The sequence below is a fragment of the Panthera leo genome, chromosome A2 (assembly GCF_018350215.1).
Source record: "Panthera leo isolate Ple1 chromosome A2, P.leo_Ple1_pat1.1, whole genome shotgun sequence".
Taxonomy (NCBI): Eukaryota; Metazoa; Chordata; class Mammalia; order Carnivora; family Felidae; genus Panthera; species Panthera leo.
In genome coordinates this window covers 76,119,530-76,134,823 of record NC_056680.1, presented here as the reverse complement: position 1 = coordinate 76,134,823, position 15,294 = coordinate 76,119,530, and the positions used below count along the sequence as shown (strand labels likewise).

General features: G+C 39.5%; 1 protein-coding gene across 1 annotated transcript in view; it reads left to right on the top strand.

Moving 5' to 3' along the window:
- The window catches only part of SLC26A4 (solute carrier family 26 member 4), a 50,101-nt gene extending 40,226 nt beyond the window's left edge, over positions 1–9,875 (top strand). The window contains exons 17-20 of the mRNA XM_042927570.1: positions 3,641–3,695; positions 4,794–4,939; positions 7,398–7,481; positions 9,688–9,875. Coding sequence (XP_042783504.1) covers positions 3,641–3,695; positions 4,794–4,939; positions 7,398–7,481; positions 9,688–9,711 — 309 coding nt within the window. The 3' untranslated portion in view covers positions 9,712–9,875. The remainder of the gene's footprint in view (positions 1–3,640; positions 3,696–4,793; positions 4,940–7,397; positions 7,482–9,687) is intronic.
- The last annotated feature ends 5,419 nt before the right edge of the window (positions 9,876–15,294 follow it).

Here is a 15,294-nt window from a genome sequence, read left to right as displayed (position 1 = left end):
TGTTATGAAGATTAAATAGGTTTATATATATGGACATATTATATATGTAGCTAATAAAAAAGCTAATATATAATATATATATGCTATGTATATATAAAGAAAGAATGTTTAGAAGTATCTCAGCAAATATTAATATTTATTAGGTTTTATTTTTTTGAGTATAGAAAATGGAATATTTAAAAGAAGAAAAAATGGGGGCTCCTGGGTCATGGGACCAACTTCAGCTCAGGTCATGATCTCACAGTTCATGAGTTTGAGCCCCGCGTCGGCCTCTGTGCTGACAGCTCAGAGCCTAGAGCCTGCCTCTGATTCCATGTCTCCCTCTCTCTCTGCCCTTCCCCCGCTCACACTCTGTCTGTCTGTCTCTCTCTCTCAAAAATAAATAAACATTAAAAAAATAAAATAAAGACAACCATGTGAAGTGCTCCAAAACAGACTAATTAGGGTCAACTTGACTGCAAGTGTCAAGTTTAGGTGAAGCTGCAGGTTGTAGTAAGAGGGTCGGAGACAAAAGCAGGGTCAAGGTACTGACAATCAGATGTAATAACATGGAAATGACCCCAATAGGTGAAGGGGATTAAGAGTACACTTCTCTTGATGAGCACTGAGGCATATATGGAACTGCTGAATCCCTATTTTGTACACCTGGAACTGATATGTTAACTACACTGGAATTAAAATTTAAAAATGTTTAAAGTCTATTTAAAAACTTTGGAAATGAAACCCTTACTGAGGTTTAGCCTAGTTAGGGCTTCCTGGCTACCTCTGCAAGGGCAGGAAATGATTCCACAGGGTGGATAGTAGGCAGGTTAGGCAGAAAAAGTGATTATACTTGACAGAAGAGTTCAAGAATATGCTGACAGTTGCAGGGCGCCTGGTGGCTCAGTTGAGCATCTGACTCTTGATTTTGGCTCAGGTTGTGATTCCCAGGGTCGTGGGATCAAGCTCCACATTGGGCTCCATGCTGAGTGTGGAGCCTACTTGGGATTCTCTTTCTGTCCCCACTGTCCCTCTTCCTTGCTTGTGCTCTCTCTAAACACACACACACACACACACACACACACACACACACACACACACACTGACAGGTTCTATTCCAGTTCTTTTAGAAAACGTGGCTATTATAATGCTCATTTGAGAACATAAATGAAAACATAAATCTTATTCTTTACTGTGCACTTTACTCTCGTCTTTGGTTCAGATCCATTGTAGATTGTATTGGGCAAAGGGTTTAATGAATTACTTTTGGGGAGAGTACTAACTTATCTAATACCAGGATATTTCCCACACCCACACCTATTTATTTATATCTCCAAACAGAGGTCTTGATTTTTTTTCCCTTAAAATGTGAAGTTCTTTTTTATTATTGCCCATAGTTCTCATGTCTTGATTTTTTGTTTTTAATTTTTACATTTTTACTGAAATATAATTAACATACAGTATAACATTAGTTTCAGATGAATAATATAATGATTCAACAAATTCTATACATTATTTAGTGCTCACCACAATAAGGGTACTCTTAATTTCCTTTATTCACCCTTCTCCCCTCTGGCAACCCACCAGTTTGTTCTCTGCATTTAAGACTCTGGGGTTTTTTTGTTTCTTGGCTCATTTGCTTTGTTTCTTAAATTCCACGTATGAGTGAAATCGTATGGTATTTGTCTTTCTCTGACTTATTTCACTTAGCATTATGAGTGATGTTGAGCATCTTTTCACGTGGCTCTTTGTCCATCTATGTTGTTGCAAATGGCAAGATCTCATTTTTTTTTTATGGCTGAGTAATATTCTAGTGTGTGTGTGTGTGTGTGTGTGTGTGTGTGTGTGTACACCGCTTCTTTACCCATTCATCTATTGATGGACCCTTGGGTTGCTTCCATATCTTGGCTATTGTAAATAATGTTCAATAAACAGAGGGGTGCGTATATCTTTTTGAACAAGTGTTTTCATTTTCTTTGGGTAAATACCCAGTAGTGGAATTATCAGATCATTTGTTATTTCTATTTTTCATTTTTTTAGGAACCTCTATACTGTTTTTCACAGTAGCTGCCTGCACCAATTTATATCACCGTCAACAGTACACAAGGGTTCCTTTTCCTCCACAGTTTTTTCAATGCTTGTTAATTTTTGTCTTTTTGATATTAACCATTCTGACAGGTGGAAGGTGATATCTCATTGTGGTTTTGATTTGCATTTCCCATGATGAGTGATGTTGAGCATCTTTTCATGTGTCTGTTGGCTATTTGTAGGTCTTCTTTGGAAAAACATCTATTCCGGTCCTCTGCCCATTTTTAATCAGATTATTTGAGGTTTTGGGTATTGAGTTGTATAAGTTCTTTCTCTATTTTGGATATTAACCCTTTATTGGGTGTATTATTTATGAATATCTTCTCCTGTTGAGTAGGTTGCTGGGTTTTGAGTTTTTCTGTGTGTATGGTGTAAGGTAGGATCCAGTTTCATTCTTTTGCATGTAGCTGTCCAGTTTTCCCAACAACATTTGTTGAAGAGACTGTCTTTTCCCCATTGTATATTCTTGCCTCTTTTGCCATAGGTTAACTGACCACATAAGTGTGTGGGTAACCTGGGTGGTTGAGTTGGTTAAGCGTCCGACTTCAGCTCAGGTCATGATCTCGCGGTCTGTGGGTTCGAGCCCCGCGTCGGGCTCTGTGCTGACAGCTCAGAGCCTGGAGCCTGTTTCAGATTCTGTGTCTCCCTCTTCTCTCTGCCCCTCCCCCACTTGCACTCTGTCTCTCTCTCTCTCTCTCTCTCTCTCAAAAATAAACAAACATTAAAAAAAATGACCATTTAAGTGTGGGGTTATTTCTGGGCTCTATCTTGTATTCTTCTATATGAATACATATACAAATTTCTTCTATATGAATGAAATAGGCATTCATCTATATGCCTATTTTTGTGCCTGTACCATACTGTTTTGATTACTAGAGATTCGTAGCATATCTCAAAATCCTGGATTATGATACCTCCAGCTTTGTTCTTATTTCCCAATATTGCCTTTGCCTGTATCTTGAGTTTTTTAATTAAATTTTTTATTTTGAGATAATTGTGGATTCACATGGAGTTTTAAGAAATAATGCAGAGAGATCCTATGAAACCCTTATCCAGTTTCTCCCCGTGGGAACATCTTGCAATGCCATAGAACAGAAATCACAATTAGGATATTCACATTGATACAGTCAAAATACAGAGACATTTTTAGGTCAGTTTTACATTTGGAATCCAATGGCCACATATCCATACGCCTGTATCTTCCATTGCAAGATACAAATGTATGCTCTTGTCTCTAATCAGCAGGGACTATGTTAGGAAGCTTCCTGTATGCCCCTCTTTCCTTTCTTCTGCAAACATTCTTTAATCGCCTCTGTGCTGTTGAGCCCTGTGCTGATGTGCACTGGATTTACCACCTCTTGAGATGGTCTTTTCATCCCTAATCATACCATCACTGTAGGTTGAAAACTTCTGTGGTTTTCTAATAATGAACTTTCCTCCAGTAATCAACTTTTCTTAAAGTCCTGATTAACCATGAAAGTGTTCAAGTTTCTCCTGAACGAGTAATTGAATGCTACTGAATTATGGGCAGATGAAGTCACTCATTGTTACAAATTCTTTTTTAAATTTTTAGATTGTCAAAGAATTTCAAAGAATTGATGTAAATGTGTACTTTGCATCGCTTCAAGGTAAATGCATGCACAAACATATCTACCTATAAGACTTTCTGCTGAGCCCTTTCTTCTACCTTGGGAGTATGGGTACATGATGTCCAAAGAGCCTTTTTTTCAAACTATTTTTTATTGTGGTAAAAGATGTATAGCATAAAATTTGCCATTTTGGTCATGCTCATGTGGACAATTAAGTCAGTGGCACTAAGTACAGTCACAGTGTTGCACAGCCATTACAGCTATCAATTTCCAAAATTTTTCAGTGCCACAAACAAAAACTCTACCCATTATGCAATTACTCGGAGGGCCTTTTTGAAATCTGGAAAAATATTACTTCCAATCTGTGCAGTAGAGCTGGTAATCCGTGGAAATGTATGTCCTGATAACAGTACAGGGCCAATGGAGAGAATTTACCATGGGGATGACTTAGGTTCTTTAGAAGCAGAGGCTCCTCTAGGGTCTGAGTCTGTGTCTCTCTATGTACGAGTGTATGTGTATAGGAAAATGCTAGTGCTCAGACTGAGTTCTCTAGAAATAGGCCCTGAGATAAAGATTCTTGGGCAAGTGACTTATTGAGAGTATACATGAGAAATTCATGCAGGACTGCTGGAGGCAGCATAGGGCAGGGAAAGAGGCTAGACAAAGGCATTGTTTTAGAAGTCTACCTTAGCCTGAGTTTGAAAGGAACACAAAGCAGGAAAAGCATCAGAAGTTTACCCTTCCTTGAGGTAAGGGGGCCAGCATTTTTACCCTCATATCAGTCAGTAAAAGGCTGTAGGCCACCCAAGGTTGGGGTGTAAACCAGTGACCAAGGAAAGTTCTTCAGAGAATGGCACAGCTGTGAGTCATTAACAGCCAGGCTCATCATGGCAGCCTGAGGACGGGTACCCTGGCAAAACCACGTGCTTGTGAGTCGAGGCTGTCTCCCACAACCAGTTATGGCATAACCATTCCCTGTGCTTCTGGAAAAGAAACTCAGTCAGTTTAGAGCAGGGTCACATTTTGAAAATGAGGGGAACAAAATGAAAAGGAGCGGCTGACAAAATTTAGTATTGGTTGATGTTACGAACATGTGTTGTTTTGCTAGAGACTGAACGTCATCTCTTTCTTTTGAAGATCATATGATAGAAAAACTGGAGAAATGTGGTTTCTTTAATGATAACATTAGAAAGGACATATTCTTTTTGACGGTCCATGATGCTGTCCTCCATCTACAGAACCAGGTTAAATCCCAAGAGGTTCAAGATTCCATTTTAGAAACGGTAAACATTTAAGCTTTCTACATAAGTATCTTTCCTAAACTATGAGGATTTCTGTAAAGAGCAAAAGATTTTCACAAATCGACACTTGAATCACAGTCTAGTAGGATTTGGGGCCATCTGCCTGATTTCTCAGGGTCTCAGTTTTTTCATCAGTAAAATGGGAGTAAAAACATTTACCTCACGGGGTTAATAGGATGACTAAATAAGATAGTTTATAGGAAAGCACCTGGTAGTACCTGGTGCATACTTATTTTACAACGTGTGAGCTTACTAATAAAAGTAGGCATTCACTGTAATAATGTCTTTTTAGAATATAGGTGGCGAATCTTGGATTTTCTGTGATATGGGTATACAAATGCACAATTGTATATATAATTTAAATTTTCAGCCATCTGGAAAACCTCAGTGATAAATGTCTTTAAATAGAATCCTTTAGGTCATAAGTGATCTTTGAAAAAGAAAAAAAGAAAAGTCATGAGTCAGCCCAGAGTTAATAATTTCCCAGAAAATAGAATAGACCCTGGTTTCCCATGAGCTTCCTTATTTTGTCAACTATCCTGACACATACCCCGGACAGCCAAGCATTCCAGGCTGGGTCACTAGGCTGAGTCACTGGGCCTGGCCCAAGAACCTCTTCTCTTATGGACCCTCTGACAGTGAATTTGAAAAATTAAAACAAACACTTATAAAATAGCAACAATAGTAATTATTCCAATGACACAATGTACTATATTTTTAATTGCTTCCTTCTTTTCTAAAATTCAGATGAGCAAGTTTTTATTGTATATTGGAAGTTAATGTTTGAAGTAAAACTAGCTTAGAAAACAATAGTGCATTATTTTTTTTAGCTCTTGTTAGTGGAGAGGCCTCTTAATGCTGGGGGGTGGGGGGTGGATATTAGCACTAAATACCAAGGTATGGATCTTACATACAAAAAAAAAAAAAAAAAAAAAAAAGGTAGTAAAATCACAAATCTCAAAAAAAAAAAAAAAAAGAAGAAAAGGAAAGCAAGCTACATGCAAGATGCTCATCTTAGAAAACTCATAAACTTTCCTCTACTTTCTAACTTAAAATCCTCTAACTCACAGGTAACAAAACCAAAGCAGGATCATCCAAAACATCTAAAAAACAAACAAACAAAACAAAACAAAAAAAGCACCTCACTTAAAAGTATCTAGACCTGAGGTGTCAAATTCTTTCTCAACCTGAAAATGGTTATTTTGTTATTTGTTTATACCCTACTTCTGATTCAAGCTCTCAGGCCAGGAGTATCACAGAAACCACTAACCAAGCATGCCCCTCCCAGGGGTAGACTCCATCTTGTCTGCCATCAGGGAGGCACTGAGAGTGGCTGAGATGGATTTTTTGACCCTGAACAAATGTTAGACTGCATATAAATGAGTGCTTCTATCATACATCTACCAGGTCACTGGATAGGAGGATGAGCGCTACTGGTGACCCATTATACCAGGAACCTTCTACTTCTATGTGACTTCAGTGTCTAGCACAAAGTCCCATATGTGGTAGATGTCTAGCAAATGATGATAAATTCTTGCCTGTGGTACTTTCCTTTCCTTCAGGAAGTGTAACTTGCATATTATGGAGATTGCGGATGCAGTGATATGACCCTCTCCCTGTCCCTTTATTTGACCATCACAGGGATTATCCCAGGATAGCCTCAACTTGTGGTTACACCCAGCCTCTAACTTTCCCATTATGTCATGACCATCCGCAACAGAGGACAACAAGTCCCTGATGCATTTCTGCACGAGCAAAGAGAATTGGGTTATTTATGTCTGAGGTGGAAAGTAGCTGAAAAGCACTTTGAAACATCACTCTTGCCTGGGTACGCGTTTGGAGTTGCTTTAGAAATAGCCTTCTTCACACATAAAACAAAGCCCAAATTGCTATTGGTTTCCTCTGTGTGGAAGGTTAAATTGCACGTTACTGCTAAAAAGCAGAACTTTCCCCCAAAACCAACTGGGTCCATACACTCTGGTCTTCCACCTCCAGTAAAATCTCCATCCAGTTCAGCGGGGGACTGTTCATTGTCATCAGTCACAAGCCCTCCGCTGGGCATTCGCTGTATACTCGAGGGTGTACTAAGTGCTCTCAGCTCAGCCATTGAAAGAAAAACACGACTGAGTCCTGAGTCATTTAGGCAGACAGGGTGACTCTTAAGAGGTACACACTTCAGAGGTTGGAGAAGAGAGCTGAAAAGGAGGTGAGACAGTGGAGAACGGTGCCAGTTCACACTTGAATGTGAAAAAATAGTATGGGGAAAAATTCTAAGGTGGGAAATGCAGAAGAACAGAAAGCTGTGAAGGATTTTGTGGTATGTAGATCATAGATGAGAAACACCAGCAAAGCCTCAGATAATTTTCTGTGGGGTATCATGTGGGCAGATGGGCTGATGTCATTATCGTTCCAATAAATATTCTCTGTTCTCTTGGTCAAGATTACGCTCATCCAAGACTGTAAAGATCCTCTTGAATTAATGGAAGCAGAGCTGATTGAAGAAGAACTTGATGTCCAGGATGAGGTATGGTCATTAGTTTCTTTCAAAGAAAATAATTTGGATTAAATCTTGAATCAACAGAATAACACAAATAGTGACTACGTCTGATTAAAACAATTCAGGGAAAATAATTAAGAAAAAATACCAGAAGGATGGCTTCATAGAAAGGGGAAAATGGTGGAAAACAAGAATTATCCCTTGGGGGCATTAAGTACTTAGGGACCCTTTGCCCCAGGTATGTAGGCATGATCAGTGACTAGAAGCAGCCAGCACACTGGTCCTGGTTTTCTACCTAAGCCTCCCCATACATCCTCTTCCTTTCCTACCTGAGGCCAGGGAGTTTCATAAGCTTCAAGAGAAGTATGTGAGGCACAGGACCCTTTCTTTATCTGACTGACAATGGTAAAGAGGACACTCCATTCAAGACTGATGCCATGTATTTCTCATGCTCTTGGGACATCAGACTCTTCCTAAGAACCTTGACCGAAGTGTAGTATCTGACTGAACGCTATGGTTCCACCATCAAGTAAGATGGGGCCCACAAAGGAAGAGCATAGAAACTTTAAGGTTGAAAGATGTCTTGGAATATCAAGACATCCACATACTAGCCCTGTGCAGAGATCTCTCCTAGTCCATCCCCAAGGATGTTGACTTAGCTTTTGTGTGAACATTTCCAGATACTGGCAACTGGTAGCTTTTCAAGGGAGTTTGTTACATGGTTGGATGTCTCCAAGTGTTAGTTTTGCTTACAAAACTAGATGCAGCCTTTCTTTAGTAACTACCCAGTGGACTGAGATCTGCCTTCTGTAGCAACACAAACCCTCCCACTGAACAGCCCTTATATATTTGACGGTAGCTCTCATGTTCCATCAGATTCTACTTCAGGCTAGATTCCTCCAGTTCCCTTTATTCCTCAGGCACAAAATTTGTCAATGCTTCTCTAGTCAAAAAGGGGACATAAGATCCCAGATGGAGTCAGGTCAGCATGGAGATTATGCAACCACAATCTACCTTGATCTTGTCAAGATATGTCTATTACTGTGACTTTAAAATGTGTTTATTTTCATTGCAGCCACATCAAAATCTTGGCTACTATTGAGCAAGGGGCCAACAACAAACTTGGGCATTTTACACAAACTATGGCCCAGCTAGACTCCCCATTTATATTTATGTAATTGAGTTTTGACCCTAAAGCAGGGTTACACATATTTTTGCCAGACTACATCTTGTTGGTTCTAGTTTGTGGATACAGTTTCGAATTCTGAACTCCTCACCTGCATACGATCTCTCCATCCTACTGGCGTCATATGCAAATCTGATCAGCTTGCCTTCTCTGCCTTATTCCAGATCTTGATAAACATGTTGTTCTCAACATTCGAACCCCTATGGTAAAATCAGGTAGTGTGGAGGACAGGCGGAGATTTTTGTGGAGAAAATACATTGCTAGGGTGAAAATCAGAGGTCCTACCTCCTTAGTCCACCAGCTTAGTGAGTCTAAGAATGTCATTCTTAGCCCAACATGGGGCTTGAACTCATGACCCTGAGATCAAGACCTTGGCTGAAATCAAGTCAGATGCTTAACTGACTGAGCCACCCAGGTGCCTGGGGATGTCATTCTTGAGCTTAGAAGTACTTCCGGCTTTAGCAGTTTGTGATTATGGTTATAAGGCTGACTTAGTGGAGTAAACACTCATCAAAATTGGAAGTTAGGAAGTTGCCACATTACAGAAGTTTTTTTGGATTGCCCTATAAACTAACGGCATCTTTATTCAGGTAATGGATTCAGGTAGGGTACCTGTAGCTAGCAAAGGAGTACAGTGGAGTGGTTTTAAAAGTATGAGCTTTAGAACGAGACAGATTTGTGTGCTAGTCCCAAATCTGCTACTCACCGGCTGTGTAGCCCAGGGAAAATTACTTGCCGAGTCTTCATTTTAGTTCCTTCATGTGAAATAGAAACAGTATAACAGAGTTGTACAAATTAAAGGATGCATGCAAAGGAATACTAGTCTCTTGTACATAGTAAGTGCTCAATAAACAGTACTTACTGTTTCTAAAGAAATCCAAGTGGAGAGTAATGAGGTACAAAATTAAGTTTTTACCCCATGGACACTTAGGATGAGTAGATGTGAGTAACCCAAACTATGAAATCCTGTTTGTAAAACACAGAGATAATGTAGACCAAAGGAGAATTCATTTGTATGAACGTTTCATTTCCCCTTTGTTTCCACAGGCTATGCGTAGCCTTGCTTCCTGAAAGTGGGCTCAGGAGGTTGCTATAAGCCGGGACTGCAAGGCAGAATTTACCCACCAACGTAATTCTATGCAAACATTTTCTGCATGGACTATTTCTTTGGACTTGAGACACTCATTCTCTTTCCATTCGATTTTTTTTAAAAAGTCTATTTTTTTTTTAACTTCTTAGCCAATGAAAGAGAACGACTAAGATTTATTTTTAAGGCTTGATTTATAAAGTAAATAGCTTACCTCTACAATGCGCAAAACGGTGAAGATTATCCAGGTGATTTAGCAATGTCCAGGATCTGCTGATGTTACGCTGCTGTTCCTTCATATCAGATTTGCTAACAGTGCTCTAGTGGGGACTGGTGTACCCCTGTTTAGTCGGGGTAAGTGTGCCCCAACAGTCTCTGTGGGCAGGTGAGTCGGGAAGGATTATCCTAAGAAAAAATCAATTTCTGACTGACCTCGATTCCCATGAGCTGCATCGATCACAGTGTATGGTGGCACTGAATAAATGAAGAAGTTTAATCATTAATGCATTCGTCAATAAAGGTCTTCAAAAACCACTTTTAGTGAATACATCAACAAAGTTTTTAAAACGCAAATTTAGTACTCAATAATCAGTGTTATTATATGTGACCAGATTTTTAAAAAAAGGGTCACTTAAAAGGTTCAGAAACAGGCTGATCTATTTTAGGGGTACCTGGGTAGCTCAGTCGGCTAAGCATCTGACTTCGGCTCAGGTCATGATCTCACAGTTCGTGGGTTTGAGCCCTGTGTCGGGCTCTGTGCTGACAGCTCAGAGCCTGGAGCCTGCTTCGGATTCTGTGTCTCCCTCGCTCTCTGCCTCTCCCCCGCTCACGCTCTGTCTTTGTCTCAAGAATAAATAAACATTAAAAAAAATAATAATAAAAGTTTCAGAAACAGGCTGATCTATTTTTAGAAACACTGATTCAGAGAAGTGAAGCAATGAGATTATTGTGGCTTGTAGAAATCATATTTGATATGATAATAATCATGGATCACAGTTAAGATCAAATACAATGTATGACAGATTATCTCTAGCTTAAACATGCAGCTTTAATTTACCTGAGTTTATAGAAATGATCACTGTGTACAGGTCTATAGAGGTATGTTCTACTTAAAATCTAATGCAAAAATTGTGTTATTTTGAACAAAAAAAACCTAATTTTGATACATTTATAAGACTGAGTTGATATTTTTCTCTAAAATTTTAGCAAGATGTAAAGCAAGTGATCTTTAACAGAATTCTGACCACTTTTCCAAACACAAACAAAAATAAATAAATAAAAAGTGAACAGCCTGATTATAAATCTATGTTTAAAATGAGTTTTTAAAGGGGCGCCTGGGTGGCTCAGTCGGTTGAGCGTCCGACTTCAGCTCAGGTCTGATCTCACAGTCTGTGGGTTCGAGCCCCGCGTCAGGCTCTGTGCTGACAGCTCAGAGCCTGGAGCTTGTTTCCAATCCTGTGTCTCCCTCTCTCTCTGCCCCTCCCCCAGTCTCACTTTGTATTACTCTGTCTCTCAAAAATAAATAAATATAAAACAAATTTTAAATGAGTTTTTAAAGATGGAACATTCTAAATGAGCTCAATATCAAAAGAAAAAAAACTTGTTTGGACTATATACATAGAAAATATATAGTTTTTTTAAAAGTTTATATATTTATTTTTGAGAGAGAGGGAGAGAGAGTGTGTGAGAGCCAGTGAGGGAGGGGCAAAGAGAGAGGGAGAGAGAGAATCCCAAGCAGGCTCTGCTCTGTCAGCACAAAGCCCAATGTGGGGCTTGAACTCACGAAACCGTGAGATCATGACCTGAGCCGAAACCAAGAGTCGGACACTTAACTGATTGAGCCACCCAGACATCCAGAAAATACATAGGTTCGTAAAAATCCGTATTTTAAACCAGAACATTTTGCGTCTTTTATTTTTAATCTTTTCTGAGTGCCAACAATTTTCTAGGTATTATATATAATACATAGGCTTTAGTCCCAAGGACTATTACCATACATTTCACACTGGAATGAATGAAGTTGTACTTAAATTTGAGGGGAAAAGAAATAGTCAGGTCCCCAACTGAGACGGTGTTTTGCCTGGTTGAGAGTTACATTGTACCTCTGGCACAAAACGTGTGAAATTCTCAAATGTGTTTGGCTCTTCAAAGGCAGTATGTCTTCTCCCCGTTTTTCTTCTTAAATACAATCAGAAACAAGTTATCTACTTAGGAAGAATTATTTTCAGTGATCACACCACACTGGTTACCTAAAGGTGGCCCCATCATCTCCCCTAACTCCCACACGTTCTGCTTCTGTGTATTGGAATTCAAGTGAGTTGCAATGGATTGGGATGTTGCAATATTCTTTCACGCTCATGGGTTGTACTGTCCTCCACTGATTTAGAATGATGTCTCTTTTGGGAATACCCTAAACAGGATTATAATATTATCTCATTTCCACATCAATACCTGCCTATAAAAGTGACAAATCTTATAAGATTGAATATAACAGTCTTGCAAAAAATGGATGAATGTCTCTGTTCAATTGAGGAAATATGCACTGCCCTTTTGCTCATTAGTTGAAGGACATACCAAACTTAAATTTTACAATAAGGCTAGAGTTTTGTAAAATCTTGGGTCCCACTTGTAAGACCACAGTCTATCTGACTTGTTTCCCAAGGACACTCTAGGGATGCTGTCTTTTCTGTGCATGTTGTGAATAGTAACCATACTTTTAAATTTGTGTTGTCAGTGAAAATTTTACTTGAAATTAAGGTTGTCTTTTGTTATGTTTTTTTTTTTTAACCTATAGGATAAGATTCCAGTGTTGTATGTGAATGTCTATAACAAATAAAAAAATCAAATTGTGTACATTTGGAAATATTTGCACATATTTTTTATTAAATGTAAAGTTGCCTTTGAAACTACTCCGATGTGTCCTTTCTGAACAAAACTATTACATCTTATAAAAATGCTACCTTTTAAGTTTGCCATTACTTTTATCACCCCTCATTTTGATGTATTCTTTATAGCTCCAGTTCTATTTATGTGCAGTGTCTTTTAGGAAAGACTTACCAATGCAATAAACAATGTTATAAATAACCTCAGTTAATTCTTGTAATTCTTACCCAAGTGATTCTTATTTTGTGCAATGTTGATTATTTTAAGCAAACTTTTCACGTTTCTACAACATATGTATCAAAAGGATACAAAGTATAATGTACCCCTTGGAATTTTCACAAAGCAAGGACACCGGTATAATCACCATCTAGGTCCATAACCAGCAGCCCAGAAACCCTCTCATGCCCCTTCCCAGTAACTGCCCTAAGGGCTAACTACTAACACTTGTGTGGTGTCTGTCCGATTGGATGGGGGGCCCCCAAATGTCAGGTGACAATCATGCTCAGCCTGCGGCCTGAGCACTGAAAGGATTCACCCAAGGCAGCCCAAAGGAAATAGAAGTTTATGGAATACACCACAAGGGAGTGGTGGGCAGGACAGCAAGGGGGAGGCTGCAAGGAGGGAGTGGGTGGGGGGTGTTTTGAAAGGGGGAAGATGACAAAGTATGCTGACTTATGGAACTTTCCCTTTTTTGGTACCTGTGCCTGGTTGTAAGTAGTCCACTGGTCAGTTAGGAATTAAGGGTATTTCCGAGTGGGTCACCCGATTGTCCTGTCTGTTCAGCCAGGTAGTCGCTGTGGCCCTCTCTGCATTCTATTACTGCTCAAACCTGTTTGCCTAAAAGCGGCCTCTACAACTTGTTTTTTGAACTTCAAGCAAATCAAACAAGGAATCAAACAAGCTGATTTCTTTTTTTCCCCTTCTCTTTTGTGTCTCCCCCTATTCGACATTACGAGCGATTCATCCATGTCACTGCGTATAGCAATCATTCATTCATTCTCACTGCTGTGTTCTGTTGTCTGAATTTACTACCACTTATTTATCCATCCTACTGTTTGTGGACGTGTGTGTCATCATTTTTTGGCTCTCATAGATATTCTCGTTCATTTTTGTGTGTGTGTGTGAACATGCACGCACAATTCAGTGAAGTATATGCCGGGGGATGGGGTGGCGGGGCCATGTATGCATGTTTTGCTTCAGTAGATACTGCAGTGGACTCATCTAACATCTACAGCAGACTGTTTCCCAAAGCCTTGCACCAATGCATGCTTGTATCAGCCGGGACATTAAGAGTTCCAGTTGCCACATGCTTTTCTCAACACTTGGTTTGTGTCTTCTCCACATTTGCATGTTGCTGATGACTAAAGAAGTTGAATGCCTTCTCAGATGTTTATTATTATTTAAATATCCCCTTTTGTGAATCATCAGCCCAAGCCCTTTGCCAATTTCTCTTTTCAATCATCTGCCTTTTTCGAATGGCCTTGTAAGAGTTTACATAGGGAGGATACAAATCCTTTCTTTTTTTAAAATTTTATTTACTTATTTATTTTTTAATTTACATCCAAGTTAGTTAGCATATAGTGCAATAATGATTTCAGGAGAAGATTCCAGTGATTCATCCCCTATGTATAACACCCAGTGCTCATCCCAACAAATATCTTTCTTAATGCCCCTTGCCCATTTAGTCCAGCCCCCCAACCACAACCCCTCCAGCAACCCTGTTTGTTCTCTGTATTTAAGTCTCTTATGCTTTGTCCCCCTCTTTGTTTATATATATATATATATTTGCTTCCCTTCCCTATGTTCATCTGTTTTGTATCTTAAATTCCACATGAGTGAAGTCATACGATGTTTGTCTTTCTCTAATTTCGTGTAGCATAATACCCTCAAGTTCCATCCATGCTGTTGCAAATGGCAAGATTTCATTCTTTTTGGTTGCCGAGTAATATTCCAGTGTGTGTGTGTGTGTGTGTGTGTGTGTGTGTGTGTGTATACCACACCTTTTTTATCCATTCATCTGTCAATGGACATTGGGCTCTTTCCATACTTTGGCTATTGTCGCTAGAGCTGCTGTAAACATTGGGGTGCATGTGCCCCTTTGAAACAGCACACCTAGAACACAAACTCTTTGTTGTGTAGGGGCCAAGGGCAGGCCGCTTCAGAATGGGCCACTTTGGCATGAAGATTATCTTTGAGTTAAAAGCAATCAAAACCCAGAAGATTCGGGAGAAGCTCCTTTACCTGCCCCACAACAGCCCAAAAAGAATTGAGATAGAAGACCTACTCTAGGAAGAGAGGTATCACCAGGGATAATTGTATTATGATATGAACTAGGTAGGGTAGACAGTGAGAAACTTAGCAGCTGTTTGATCAACTGTATGTCCCATTGTTTCTGAGTGGCCCCGCAAACACTTCACAAACATTTACTCTTTTTCATCTTCCTGTGAATTGTATTCTGTCCCCTTGAAGCACCAGACCCCCTACCCAGTTCTCCTTAGGTCGGAATGTCATAGGTACCTCTTTTTGCCTCTCCGTGTCTGTGTGGACTCCCTGTATGTACGAAGTTAATGATTTGTCTTGCATCGATTCGATTCTTAGTCCAGCTGGAAGGATCTGGAAGGGCGGAGGAAACTCGTTCTTCCTAGCAGGCAGAAATATGTAGTGCATATATCTTATTCCATTTG